This window comes from Pyrgilauda ruficollis, unplaced genomic scaffold, assembly GCF_017590135.1.
Source record: "Pyrgilauda ruficollis isolate IOZ18807 unplaced genomic scaffold, ASM1759013v1 scaffold65, whole genome shotgun sequence".
NCBI classification, from domain to species: Eukaryota; Metazoa; Chordata; class Aves; order Passeriformes; family Passeridae; genus Pyrgilauda; species Pyrgilauda ruficollis.
The window spans coordinates 4,370,495-4,385,225 of NW_024528266.1; the positions used below are offsets into that span (position 1 = coordinate 4,370,495).

Genomic DNA, 14,731 nt, shown 5'->3' on the forward strand with positions numbered 1-14,731 from the left:
TTGCCAGTCTGGTACTACCCTGTAGCCCAGAGAAATCAATGGAAAAGATTAAGTTTATAATAAGGATACTCTTGGCTTCCTAAAATAGGAAGGTAATTTCAGATGTACATGTTGATTACTCTGTAGATACTTCCAGAGTCTGGGGGATAAATTTGCTGTGAGGAAAAAAAATGTCTGAGTAGTTCTCCCTAGATTTTGTGTGAGTACTTCCGACTTATTCTTGTTCCATGAAAAGAGAGGTAAATCTGTTGTAATATATAAACGTTTATTTCTAAAGTAGAGGCTGTCAAAGACTTAACATCAGTTTAGAGCAATCACATCACTGTGTCTGTCCGTGTGTGTTGGCATCTGGAATATCATGATTCATGAGTTTAGTGATAAGGTTTACATTGAAGTAAATTTTTGTATTCATTTTTCAGGGTTTAGTTTTGTCTAGTTGAGTTTTATCATTTGTATTAAAAAAGCAATGGACACTAATGATTCTACTTTTTATTAGAAGGTCTATCAAATTGCACAGCTGAACAAGACAGAAAGAGCTGTGATAAACAAAATGACCAATGGGACACGAAATGTGATGTGAAGGTGGAAGCGGTGGAGAGCGCTGAGTGCAGAATGTCTCCTGCTCACAAGAAAAAGGAGGATTCTGGTTTTTCCTGTAAGGCTGAAGGAAGCAAAGCAGATTGCAGGTGGCAGGGTAAGTGAGCAAGTAAATGTATTTAGGGTAAATCAAACTGCAGTACTGCAAAGCAAGCATTAAAGGTTTGGAAAATCCAAAAATGTCTGCTTGCTGTTTCCAGAACATGAAAATTCCCCAAGATCTAAGGTTCATCCCTATACCTAGTTCTGTAGATAACTTTCCACCTTTCTACTGCCACTGGACACTTGAGCTTCTGCTGGTCGTGCAGGGAGATGAGACAGCTTTGCCTGCTGGGCACGTTTAAAACTGCCTTTGAATAAACTTGTGTGAGGAAGGAGGCTGCAAGCAGTGAAGGCACAGGGAATAGAACTCAGCAGCTGACTTGACTTTTGATATTTGAGAGACTTCAGTGGATGAGTTAATGGATGTTAGTATGACTTGCAGTAGGTCTTCCCTGCAACACCGTTGAATTATATGCAGAGTAGCATTATTGGTTTGAATGTAATATGTAAAGGTACCTGTTTCCATTTGGCAAATACACAGTTAAATAGCTGCAGTAGCAAAGTGTTACACATCAAACTAATGCCTAAAAATTTTTGCTTTTTATGTATTTTTCATGTGTTTGTAGCTTTGTAGACCATTAATATGTGGTTATACAGTTCCTGGTATTTTTCCTACCCTTTCTCTTAGATTTTAGAGCAATAAGTTAACCTTCTAATACACTCCTGAAATACTGTTTAGTCTTATTTTCAAGTAGAGGGCCTACAGAAAGAACATTTTATTTTTGAATCAGAATCTTAGAAGACATAACAAGAAGTGGGGCAAAGAAGCCCTGAATCAGTTCCAGTGGGGCAGTACCTGGGGGAAAATATTACCTAACCAACTGCTCTCCTAATTGGACACTGTTTGTTACATAGTATAATTTGTTAAATTTACAAAAACTGTAGAAATCTGTTCTTGGGTATGCTCATAGCCCATAACTATGGGCTTCTAATCAAGAGCTGCTTTTTTATCTTACCGTTTTAATACTGTTGTAAGGGGTTTTGTCTTTTTATTTCAGGCAACAAAATGAAAGGAGGAGGAAGACAAGGGTAGTCAGCAGAACTGGTTTAGCAGCAGAGTTCTAAAATATATAAAGACTACAAATCACCCTTTCCCAGACAGCAAGATGTGCATTTTCTGGATTGTTTTGGTTTTTTTAAATAGTTGGGGGACACTTGTTTAAAGGATTTGAGTAATCATGCTTAGCATAAAATAAAAAAAAAAAAAAAAACAGTAGTTGGGCTAGAGAGACATGGTATTGGTAGGAATTGAGCTCCAAGGAATTTCTTGGTTCTGGTTTTTACCAAGTATAACATGATCTAGACCACTTTTGTTGTTCCCTGGATCAGGGAGAGAGCACATTACCTTGTGTGTGTCAGCCCTGTCTGACACTTGCTATTAACAGCACTAGAAAACTGTGGCTTGAGAATCCAAAGTGGTACAGGAGATGGGCTGTAGTTGTAAACACCTCCAAGCTGTAGTTTCTTGTGATCTGAGAATGGATGGTGCTGAAGCAACCTGCTGTTTGTAGTTTTGGTTGTGATAAATCCTGTGACTGGTTCAGAGAACAATATCTTGTGCTGATATGAAGAAATAACAATGTCCATTTAGCTGTCATGAAGGAGGGGTCTGAGTTGTTTACCTGTTTTCCAAGCAATTAATAGTGTAGGCAGGAAGCTGACTTTTTTTTTTTAACCTATTGTAATGGCATGAAAGGAGGCAATTTCTGGCTCCAGATTATACAAATAATTAGTGCAGAAGAACAGGCTCCATAAAATAGCTACTGCAGGCTAGATCATTTGGTTGTTAGACTAAAAGGTACATATAATATTTTGAAGGATATCTTTCCTGTGTGTTTGATATGGAAAACCAGGGAGTTTCCACATCCGGTTCTTTGATCTTTGGAAATGTATATAACAAGAAAAGACTGAACTGCTTATCACCCTTTAACCTTAATCTAACACATCTAGTGTGAAGAGGTGAATAGCAAATATAAATCCATCAGCCCAGGCATATAGCACAGCAGCCACAGGGATGTACTGGCCAGAACAATAAGCTTCATGGATAGCTGAGTAAGTCTTACAGCAGTGATGTGTTGGTGTTCATCAGGGACACGCTTCTGACCGGGTTAAATGCCTGGTTTTGTGTAGCTGGAAATCCTGGCTATTGTCTCCCCATGTGTGCTTTAAATGACAGTCTGATGTACTTGTTTGCACTTTGTAATTCCCTATCTTACAAGGTTTTATAGAAACACGAAACTGTTTAAAATAGAGGCTGGTTTCAGATGGTACTGCTTCACAGAATGACGCTGTAGTTTCAGAGCTCATCTCTTTCATTTTCACTAGTGTCTTGCTGACACAGAACCACAAAAGTATTGACAGAGCAGCTAGAGTTACTTTTTTCCGCAAATTAGTTTCTTTTCTCCCATTTCTCCCTTTTGCCTCCCCACCATGACAACTTCTGCTTTTTGAAATCTCAGTGGCTGTCCATTTTATAATTCTAAAATCAGGATACAAATACTAAGCATTGTAAAAAGTGCAATGTTTTAAACAGAAGAACAGACTCTCTGTGCTGCTGCTGTGCAGGCCAGACTGCATGATTTGAGTTGGAGAAGGTGTACAAAGCCCTGCATTTATTCCATAGCTTTTTTCTCAGCTTATCTGCAATATTTGATGGGTCACTTAGGCTTCCTGTGCCTCAGCTTCCTCAAGGTAAAACTACTCGGACCTGCAAGTTCCAGATCCAAGTTCTGCTCCTTTTGTTTTATTTCACACAACTGCACGTCAGTGCTGCTAATTCAGTGCCAGTCAAACCAGAGGGAGCTTCCAGATTTGACTGTTCTCAGGGTTCCTGCTGCCTGAATGCTCAGGATGCCCTTAGTTTTCCTTCCCAGGCATTTGTTCCCTCTGTCCTTACCTCTCAGAAGTAATGAGCAACCATCTCAGTGAAGCAGTGAATAATGCTTGGTGGCCTGCACTTTGTATTTCTGTGACAGCACAAGTGCCTGTCAAAAGTAAGTGGTGTTCCAAGGAAAACAACCGAGCTGATGAGGAGGAAACTTTGTGTTGCAGATGCTCTGTTCCTGGAGAAGGCCATGCAGCTTGCCAGGCGCCACTGCAACGCCCTCTTCGATTACGCCGTCACTGGAGACGTGAAGATGCTGCTGGCGGCTCAGCGCCATCTCACCGCTGTCCAGGATGATAATGGGGACAAGTGAGTTGACCACCCTGCACTTGCTGGGTTGAAACCGATGGGTTTGGGGGCAGAATGGTGTGGTCAATTTGTTCTGTCCCTCATGGGTGCCAATCACTGATGGCACCGCTTCTCCTTTCTGCTGTTCTGGAGAGGTACAGCTGTGATTTAAACACTTTTGTTTCATTTGCAAAGAAGTCATGTACACCATAAACTTCATTGATCCAGTACCTGTCAGAAAATAATCTGGTCATTGAGGGTATGTTGAGCATGTTGTGAGTTTGGGTTTCTTTGCCCTTTTTTACTTAAAATCTTGACAAAGTGTGAATTGCTGTGCTTGCATCATGATACACAGTGTATGGGGATCCTCAGCTTGGTGCTGAAGGAGAGGGCCTTGCTTTTGATTCCATGCAAGTCCTTAAGTCTTCATAGGATGCTTCAAGTAAGAGATCCAGGAGATGTAGGAACAATAGCTGGAGGGTCCATACTGCATTTCTCCACTGACATCACATTCTTTCCAGAGGACATTATTTTGCTCTTGCTTACATCTGTACTGTACTGTTGTCTTCCAAGGGATTGCACAGATGCTTGTGGCAGACTTGGCTGCTAATATTTGCAATATCAGTCTTTCAATAATGTGAGCTGGAGTGGAAATCCACTTTGTTACTTTACAGCCATGCAGATTCTGTGGAACTCAGAGTGAAGTACTGTGAGGAACTGTAGTTATTTAAAACAAAATTCAGCAAAAGGGCTCTGAACAAATGCAAAGACAATCTCTTGCATAAGCAAGTGACACTATCAGATCCTTACTGTTTACCTGGCAGACCCTGTGCAATCACCTACATTTCCTTAAATTGTAGTGTTTTGAACAGTAGAGGCCAGATAAGCCTCAAGGTGTCTAGCTAGAAGGAAAATTTCAAGTGACCGAGACCTATAACCCACTGTTCAATTACTCTGAGAAAGGTTACCACTTTCACTCCATTTTCAGTGAAAAATAGGCCTCAGATTAGAGAGAGAGGACTGCACAGTCAGAGAGAGCTACTTCACAAGCTTTGCTTTCTAACTGGAAACCTAATGTCTGCTTTGAGATAAACAGGAATATGAAGGAGGTGGGAGCTAGCAACAAAATCTACAAGTGCTATGGACAGTACAGCTTCTGTGTTTAAAAAAAGAAAGGGAGTATTGAGCAAGTAAGCCCTGCATTTCAATGCTAAAAAGTTGCTCCTCAGATTTGGACTTGCAGGGCATTTTAACATTTTTAGAATGATAATAAATAGTTGTTTTCTTGCTGGATCAAGAAGTACCTGCAAGTATGAGAGCCTCAAGTTCACATTGCCTTTCTCCTGTGACGGATCTATTCTGTGAGCATAATACACATCTGTATTACTTCACAACTTTTTAACAAAGCAAAGCTTTGGTGACTGCCTTTCAGCTCTCTTGGGGAAGAAGAAAAAGGTCAAAATTACTTAATAAATTGCCGTGGTTTTCATTTTAATCATAAAAATTATATGGCAACTAGAAAGTTTTTGCTTAAACCTTTCAAAAAACTTGGCTGTCAACAATTTATGGCTTTGAGACAGATCCCAGAAACCTGTGATTAGTGTATATTTACAGTGGACACTCAGTAACACTGGCTGTGACTGCATTTATACCAGTACCACTGCTCTGTAGATATCTGATGGCTCTACAGTGGTGCTCAAGTGTATCTTTTCATGTAGGAATGTTTAAGAAATGGAACTGCCCTTTCGTGGTCTAGTCAGCAGCATCACATATAATGGTAGTGTAAAATTAAAATACTTGCTGCTGAAATGAGAACTAAAAGCAGTAGAAGAACAAATGTATTTCTGTAGTGAGATTTGGAAATAAAATGTCAGCATGATACAGAGCATAATGAAAAGCATCTTGTCAGAGCAGAGGAACAGCACTTTTCCAGTAATGGTGGGACTGTTTCTACAGCACAGGGGAGCTGAAGGAGGGAAGGTGCCATGATACTTCCAGCAGCAGTATATAGCATCAATAAAAAAAATGCCCTTTAAGGATGAATTTGGTTTGTAATTTTTTTTTCTGTTTTTTAAAGTATCTTCTGGTTTTCACTGCTCTCTCTCTCAGTTTCAGGATGACTCCTTGCCCTGAATGGCATGGAACTTCCTCTTTATTTTTCTGACAAAAGTGTAAATCTGGGACTGTTCAGGTGTTTCTGGGGAGGCATAACAGACACACCACATGTCCTGTGCTGATATTTTGTGTCAGCATCAACTTGCTAAAAGATGAGTCTAGAAGTTGGCCAGCATGTGCCAAGGAAGGGCTTGGCAGGGTATGTTTCAAAACAGACGGCATGATTTTCAAATGAAGTCCTAAAGGTAGCAAGGCAAATGGAGCTCTGTGGCATGGGGTGATGGATTCACAACCTGCTTTTTCCTGATGCCATGTTGCATATCCAGCCACTCAGGTTGGTGGTGAGGGACCTGCCTTTGGAGAAGAGCACAGGTTAAGTTAAGGCCATTGCATTAACCCAGTAGAAGTAAAGTGACTTGCTATGCAGTCACTCATGCCTCAAAACAGGTGCTTTTTTGGCATGATGCCTCTGGCCACTGTTGCAAATCCTGTGGTTGTTAGTCACTGGGCCCGAGTCCTTAGTCATTTTTCTGTTTGAAAATGAAATAAAGAAAAACCCACAGATCTGGGGAAACCCATAAGGGAAAATCTGCTTTGGTAGCAGAGAGGCTTGTGGAAATTCTGCAGGAAGGTTTTCACAGTAAGAAGTGTTTATCTGCTGCATAATTCAAAATATGAAAAAACAGCAAACCAGCAGAGAACCTGAGAATTTCTGAAACAATTGTTTTGTGCCACACATTTGTGCCTAGTAGTAAAGTAATGCTGAGGGCCAGCAAAAGCCATCCTGAGTTTGCTTTTGTGATTGAAGGGTTAAACAGTTACTGTCTGACCTGGTTTTTTTCAGTGTTGGGATTCATTAATTTTAGGTCTTGATACTTAGTGTTGGAATCATTCTCTCTAATAGTCAAGTGTTTATATGAGAATGCAGTCAGATCTACAGCAAAGCCTTGAAACTTATTACAAAAGTTTGAAAACAGTGTGGATTTATTAATCTGGTTTTTGTTTGTTTCAGTGTCCTTCATTTAGCAATTATCCACCTTCATACCGAGCTGGTGAAAGACCTCTTGGAAGTGATGCCCAGTTTGAATTACAATGACATCATTAACATGAGAAATGACCTCTATCAGGTGAGCAGTTGTGTGGGTGTAAGTGTTGCTGATTGTTTAGCCAGTAAAGAAATTGCACAAATTATTGTCTGTGGGAAGACATCAGACTGATAGAAACAAGTTTAGAAACATGGACATATTGGAAGGTTGTGGAGGAAAGAGAGCATGTTTTCATTAGTTTAGTTCCATAATTCTCTTGATGGTAACAGAAGTGTCTCCATGGGCTAACTGTGGAACAGGCCAAAAAGAGTAAATTCTTCAGTTCATGGCTTCAGTATTTGGCTTCTCTGTCACTAAACCAGAGGTATGGATTACAGTGTGCCAGCTCCGGGCTCCTCTGACCTTTCTGACACTGCTTAACTTGGGATCATGGGTCAGTTCCTGTGTCATCAGTTATCTGCAGGCACATGTGGAAGCCATAATAACCTCTGCCGTTCCTACAGCCCAGATTGTCTTTGTGCCCATCACATGAGCACCAAGATTTCCCTTTCATTTCTGCAGAATCTGAGAAAAGCCCATCCCCTTGTCTTTAACCTAGGTGGAAAACAACTGGCAGGCACAGTTCTGTCTCCTCAACTATAGTCTGGCCTGTTTGCATTGTAATTCCAAGATCTGAAAAGAGCTGTGGGAACCTGCCTGGAAAAGAATCTCTTCTAAAGAGACTGTGCATGCCACTGAGCAACACTCTGACCTTGTGTCATTTGTTTTGCTGTGAACAGTAAAGGCAGGTTTTAATTCCGTACAGGGAGTCCCAGAAGGTTTATTTTGACTTCTCTGTTTTCCTTCACATTTTTATGTTCTTATAAAGCAAGTTTGAAATGTGCAGGCTGCTGAAAGTAAGCATAAGATTCTGAATTGAATTCTGTGCCCTGTATTTAACAGAAACAGGAGGCAAAGTTGGGCTCTACACAGGAAATAAATTCCTGACTACAGAACATCTATAACTCTCCCTACCTTCAACTTAAACATTAAGCCACAGACAGAAGAGAGTGTAGGCTTGGGCTAGAATTTTCCTTCTCTACAGATATTCTGAAAGCTGACATATAGATATAGATGCAGTAGTTAACTGCAAATGTGTTGACAGATCTATTGACAAACACAAGCTTATTGTGCACAGCTGGATTTTTGAAGTCCTTTGTCAATGTAATGTAGATATGGAGTCTTACTCAATTTTTAAATTATTTTAGTATTGGAAATACCATTTCCCAGACCTCACCAGAATGCTTATTGTTTAAATACATGCATGTGTATGTTCAGTGTGATGATGCTCAGAGCTGACAAGAATGCAGTATGCAACCAACCTCTGGAAGGTCCCAAAGCCTCTCAGCCTGAGCGTTGCTCAGTGCTGCAGGAGCACAGAAATGGGGAATGTGCAAATGGGATCAGCTAGTTCAACACATGGCATAAGTGCACAATTGTTCTGCAGTTCGACAAGTGCACACAACCTGCAGGATTTTCTTCTTTTCTGTGCAGCCATAAGGAACTCCTTATGGCTGTAAATCTGTGATTCAGGAGCAAAATGAAAGCATGGTTCATTGCTAAAGAATCTGAGTAGGGAAAGCACATGTGCTCCCACCATGGCATGAACTTGGAGATGGGGCAGCTGTGGAAGCAGGCTTGCAGTGTGTGGGGGGCACAGGGATGACCTCATTTCCCGAGTCCCTTGCACTGCAATGCTCAAATAGCCAGGTCAGTGCCCTGGCTTGTAGAGTAGGCAGCATCTTTGTTCCTCCCAAAGTCCAACTGCTGACATTGGCAAGGCAGCTTTTATTTGCAGTACATAGAAACCTTGTTTGTAGTATTCAGTAGAAAAGAAGCTACACCACTCCAAAGCCAACAAACTAAAATCTTGCATATGTGTACAACCTTCTCACACTAGGAGCTTTTATGGGTTTCAGAGATTTCTGTACAAGTGATGTAGCTTTGCTTATCTTCTCATGGCTTGCTCCTGTCACTCGCAGACCCCTCTGCACCTGGCAGTAATCACAAAGCAGGCAAAGGTGGTGGAAGACTTGCTGAAGGCTGGAGCAGATGTCAGCCTTCTGGATCGCCACGGCAATTCTGTCTTACATTTAGCTGCTACTGAAGGAGATGACAAGATTTTGAGTCTACTCCTCACGCATGAGAAGGTGTCTCCCATGGTCAACCTCCCCAATGCTGAAGGTATGGAAAGATAATGGCTGTATTTTACACTTCCCTACTAGACAAACACATCACAATTCCTGCCAACACTGTGTTGCTACACACGTAGATAGAGACCCTGAAAATAACATCTTTCCCCATTTTGCATATGCTGTCCTTCATTTTTATATGCCTGCAGGCACAGATGAGACAGCACAGGCGTGTCAGTTTTCTGGTTACACAGAAGAGGAAGATTGGTAATGCTCACGTGACACAGCATGAATTTTTGTCCCTGTACATTCTCTTCAATCTCACAGAAACTCAAACACTTGTGTTCACCTTGTTCCTTATGCCACCTTTGGTTTTTTTTAAAAATCCCCAGAAGAAAATGTTTCCTCCTGCCTAGTGAATGAAATCCCCTTAGAAATAGTTTCTGGACTAGTATTGAGTTTCGTATCTGGCACTTTGTGACCATACAGAATTAGAGCCTGTAAAATAACCACAAAGAGACAGTTCTCCCATTTTTCAGTGCACAAGGGACTTCAATTTAGTACTCCTGCTCTAATAGATTGTAAAATATGTCTGACCTAAAATTGTCGTCATGGATTCAAAAAACTGTGTTCAGTTCTTCAGAAAGAGGATTTTTTGGTTGGGTGTTGGATGGGTTTTTAAAAAAAGGCATTATTATTATTTTTCTGGTGCAAGTATTCTTGAGGTGTCCAGTCACTGTGACCTTACAGGAGGATGATACTAAAACATAGGAGTTACTCTCCAAACCATTTTCTAGAAGAGATGTTCAGTGGCAGATGGGGCCAGTGTGGGGTACCTACTTGTTTAGTACCAAGATGCAGATTTTCTTTTTAAGGCTATTCTCTTGAGGCAAAAAAGATGCTCTGGGTGAGCTCTGTAATTTGTGCCTTATGTTCCACCTTATAATCTGATTTTTTTCTCCTTGCATGGTTTTGACTCTCCAAGTTCCAATTTATGCACAAAGAATATATTTATTAAGACCATTAACTTCATCCTGAGCCTCCACCTGGAGTACTTCCTTAGGGTCTGGGGCCCCCAACATATATAAGAAGGACATGGGCCTGTTGGAGCAGGGATAGAGGGCATAGAAGATGCTCACAGGCCTGTAACACCTCTCCTCTGCAGACAGGCTGGGAGAGCTGGGGCTGTTCAGCCTGGAGAAGAAAAGGCTCCGAGCAGACCTTACAGCACCTTCCAGCACCTAAAGGGGGCCTACAGAAAAGCTGGAGAAAGGTGTTTTATGAGGACATGTAGGGACAGGACGAGGGAGAGTGGCTTTAGGCTGACAGAGGGTGGGTTTAGATTAGATATAAGACAGAAAAGCCTGACTGTGAGGATGATGAGGCACTGGAACAGGTTGCCCAGACAAGTTGTGCATGTCTCATTCCTGAAAGCAGGTTCAAGGCCAGGCTGGGTGGGTCTCTGAGCAGCTTGCTCTGGTGGGAGGTGTCCCTGCCCATGGCAGGACTGGCAAGGAACTAAATGATCTTTGAGGTCCTTTCCAACCCAAACAATTACATGATTCTATTATCTTTTAGTGCATAAGCAGGCAAAATGTGTTACTTCTGCTGAGGTAACTACAGTAACTCATTTTACAATTTTGTTACTTTGAAACTCATTACTCTGACATTTCTGAATTTTACAATATTAATGCAGATGATGGATGGGTTTTGTTTTGTGTAGGTCTCAGTGCAATTCACCTGGTGGTGATGGCAAATAGCATGTCCTGCCTCAAACAGCTGATTGCTGCTGGAGTTAACATCAATGCTCAGGAACAAAAATCTGGACGAACTGCATTGCACTTGGCTGTTGAACAAGAGAACATCCCCTTGGCAGGCTGCCTTTTGCTTGAGGTAAAGGCAGAATTTCTTTCTTCCAGGTCTTTTCAATTACATATTTAAAAGCTGTTGACAATCCTTGAGTGCTTCAGAATGACAGAAGTAAGGGGGGAGGTTCCTGTTTATTGACTAGATTACTTGAACTGGTATAATGGCAAAGTGACTGGTAATGTTACTGTTTTGTTCAGCACTGCTGGTGAAGCTTTTGCCCAAGTTAAGGAATTTAGAGTTTGTGACCCTGACCCGACTTCATATGCCATGTATAATTCGCACTGAGTAATGCTGGCAGGCACTGAAGTTACCATGAAGAAGTTCATCCCTTCTTCTGTGTGAAGCAGAACACCTATAGAGTTGTGCAGAGAGATGTAGTTGTGTAATCTGTAAATATTTATCTCATCATAACACCTTGATCCTGGTATCCTTAATTCTACACACCCCAGCTGGCTGTGTAGCTTTCCTCTGTGCTCATGCATGGATGTGCCACCACCCTGGCTGTTCTGATGAGCAGCAGGAGGACAGGATTCTGTGCACACCACTCCCACTCCAAAGGCCACAGGCAATCGGATGGCAGAACTTTTACAGGAGATGCAAAGTGGCTTTTATCTACCTGATCTATTTGGAGATACACCCTGTGCCTCCTGGTCCAACACTGGAGCACACTACCACCCTGTGCATGTAGGCAATTGTAGTTATTTTCTAACTCTTCTTTTCAGGCAACAGTTAAGAGTTTTTATGCAACCAGGCACAGAATGGTGCTTACTTGCACAGTAGCAGTGTTTATGCTGACATGAGCCTCGGCAGCTGCATTGTACAGATTTCTTTTCTCTTTTGCCATTCAACAAAAACTTAGGGTGATGCAGATGTGGACAGCACTACATACGATGGGACAACTCCACTTCACATAGCAGCTGGAAGGGGCTCAACAAAATTGGCAGCAGTTCTCAAAGCAGCAGGTATGGAAATAGGTCTTTGCCGGAGACTTCTCTTTCACAGTGAGAATTCAAGTTAGAAGGCTGCAAAGCAGAAAAGAATTTGCCAGTGAACTTGTTTAAATGGGTGGAGGAAGTCAGATGTTAAAAGCAAGAAGGTCTGAATTTCCTCAGAAAGTCCTGCTCTGAGGTGCTACACTAATCACTCTTCAGCACCACCTAATGGCTAGAAAGGCAAATTATGTTGGTAAAAAAAAATCTCAAGAGGACTTTGGGAAGTTTCTTGAGTATCTTTTGTAGCTTTTATAGCTGAAGAAGTGGAGAAGAGATCTTTTTATGTATCTGGGATAAGTGTTGGATTGCTTTAGAAAGAAAACGCCAAAAAAAAATCCCATCACTGAAGCATGAGCTTGTTAGTGTCTCCTATTGCTGTCACTTTGGAAGAATTAGGTTGGAGTATTTATTGGAACTTTTTGCCAATTGTACTTAAACCTATTTTTTTCCTTTGAAACAGAAACCCAAGCCTCCCATTGCTGAGGCTGCCTGCTTGGTCTTTTTAAAAACACCCCCACTTTCTCTGACACTCTAAAAAGCAGCACCACACCATCCCTTCATCACATGCATGCAACATGGGACTGGGACTCAGTTGATACAACCAGAGTTTCCCTAAGGCTCAGCTTGTGGGTTTTTTCCCCTCTTTATAATGGAGAGTAGCATTGTACAGAGATGTGACAGCATTTAAATGTAACTGATAAAAAGAGCTACTTGCTAGCTTAATATAAAATATCATTTACCTGGAGTAGCTAAATTACCTGATTTGCCATTCAGTACATAGAATGCATATTTTAAATATTATTGGGAGGCAACCTGAAGCCCCTTTTCCCCCCCATACCCCACTTGTTTTTCAGGTGCCAATCCTCACATTGAGAACTTTGAGCCATTGTTTGATCTAGATTATGTGAAAGACGACGAAGATGATGATGAAGGGATTGTGCCTGGAACAACACCACTGGATATGGCAGCCAACTCTGAGGTATGCGGTCTGTTTTCTCTTTTAGTTTTTTGTTGCTTTTTTTCTAATTATAAATGACAGTTCAGCTCTCTCAGCCAGCTCCTTCCATTGCATCCAAAATTATTGCAATTAATTTGATGAATTTGCCATCAAAAATTAAGCTAATTCAGCCATAAAATTCCCCTGATAAAACAGCACTGGAAGAAAGCTCCACTGAACTGACTAAGGCTGCTGAACAGAAATGAACAGGCAGTTCTTGAAGTAGTTGCACTACAGTCTTCAGTGTGGGAAAGCATTTACCTGGGTGGGCAGCTTGTGTTTGAAGCTGTCTCCAATGGGTTTCTTTGCTGAGTGTTCTTCAGAATTTCAGCCTGTGTGTGGTGGGAAAATGCACTCCTGTGTTCTACCCGAACAGTGATTCAGCTGATTATTGTGCATGTGGCTTGGTGTGAATGTAAAGGATAAACAGTCAGCATCTCTCATCATCTGGAGCTGGGGAGTGGTACCAAGCTTAGGTGAAAATCTAACCCAGGCTTTGTTTTAAATGACTAGCTGAAGACAGGCAGCAGCTCCTTGCTTAGTCTCTGCTACTGCCAAGACTTCCTCTATGTCTTGAAAATAGTTGCCAGATGACGCAGCTTAAAATAAAGGGAGATTTAACTTCTCAAGATTTCTCCCTGAAGTTTAGCACAGGTTTTGTACATTATCCTTAGTCATACTGAGCCTGGGACGGGAAAAAATGCTCATTTACAGATGGAATTTTATACAACACTGCTGAGACTTAATGGACACTAACCAGATTTCTGCTAAACACTGACTTTAATGTATCCTCTTAGGTGTATGACATATTAAATGGCAAACCCTATGAGTCAGCAGAGGTTCTGGAGGACTTACTCACACAAGGTAACACCTATAAGGACTTGACAATATCCCTCTAGTAATTGAATACTGAAAGAGTAGTGGCAGAAGACACTGCCCTGCTTGTTACTGAGCTGGTGAGAGAGAAGAGGTGCCCTCCCACCCTCTCACTCATAGAATGAGCATGATTTCCTTAAGATGTCTCAAGGACAAGGACTGCATTTGCAGTATTGAAGCAATACATTTGTAATGCTGAGATTGGACTCTCAAATAGTCTTCAGTTTGGCTTTGTTTCTGCTTAAAAATGAAGTGGTGCATGTTTTGTATAAATAATCAACTAACATATTTCTCTGTTCCCCAGGACATTTGAGAGAGCTGAATGAGAATTCCAAGATGCAGCTTTACAAACTATTGGAATTGCCTGATCCAACCAAAAACTGGTCCACCCTAGCACAAAAACTGGGTCTTGGCATTCTTAATAATGCCTTCAGGTTGAGCCCTTCCCCATCGAAGACTCTGCTGGATAACTATGAGGTAATGTGCTGTAACAGGTTATAAAGAACATCGATACACGTAGAGAACCTTGTTCTCCTGCACAGTGAGACAGTGCAGCCCTGCAGTTTCAGCCAGCCTGGATCATGCTGAGTGCCTGATGTCTGCTCTTTCAGGTGTCTGGTGGTACAGTTCAAGAGCTGATCACTGCTTTGAGACAGATGGATCACACAGAAGCCATAGAAATAATTCAGGAAGCACTGTCCATCTCACGCAGACCGTCTCCCCTGGAGGACAGCACAGCAAAAGCTCTTCCATTATCATCACCGCTCACCTTTGCAAATGGAGAGACAGGTAAA

At 41.6% G+C, this 14,731-nt stretch overlaps 1 protein-coding gene across 4 annotated transcripts in view; it reads left to right on the forward strand.

Moving 5' to 3' along the window:
* The window catches only part of NFKB1 (nuclear factor kappa B subunit 1), a 58,619-nt gene that overhangs the window by 40,894 nt on the left and 2,994 nt on the right, over positions 1 to 14,731 (forward strand). For 3 of the 4 annotated variants that reach the window (XM_041484305.1, XM_041484304.1, XM_041484303.1), the window contains exons 14-23: positions 497 to 694; positions 3,751 to 3,892; positions 6,999 to 7,113; positions 9,054 to 9,255; positions 10,927 to 11,096; positions 11,932 to 12,034; positions 12,919 to 13,043; positions 13,859 to 13,925; positions 14,242 to 14,414; positions 14,549 to 14,726. In XM_041484305.1, coding sequence (XP_041340239.1) covers positions 497 to 694; positions 3,751 to 3,892; positions 6,999 to 7,113; positions 9,054 to 9,255; positions 10,927 to 11,096; positions 11,932 to 12,034; positions 12,919 to 13,043; positions 13,859 to 13,925; positions 14,242 to 14,414; positions 14,549 to 14,726 — 1,473 coding nt within the window. The remainder of the gene's footprint in view (positions 1 to 496; positions 695 to 3,750; positions 3,893 to 6,998; positions 7,114 to 9,053; positions 9,256 to 10,926; positions 11,097 to 11,931; positions 12,035 to 12,918; positions 13,044 to 13,858; positions 13,926 to 14,241; positions 14,415 to 14,548; positions 14,727 to 14,731) is intronic. The other variant, XM_041484306.1, reaches the window with a different exon arrangement.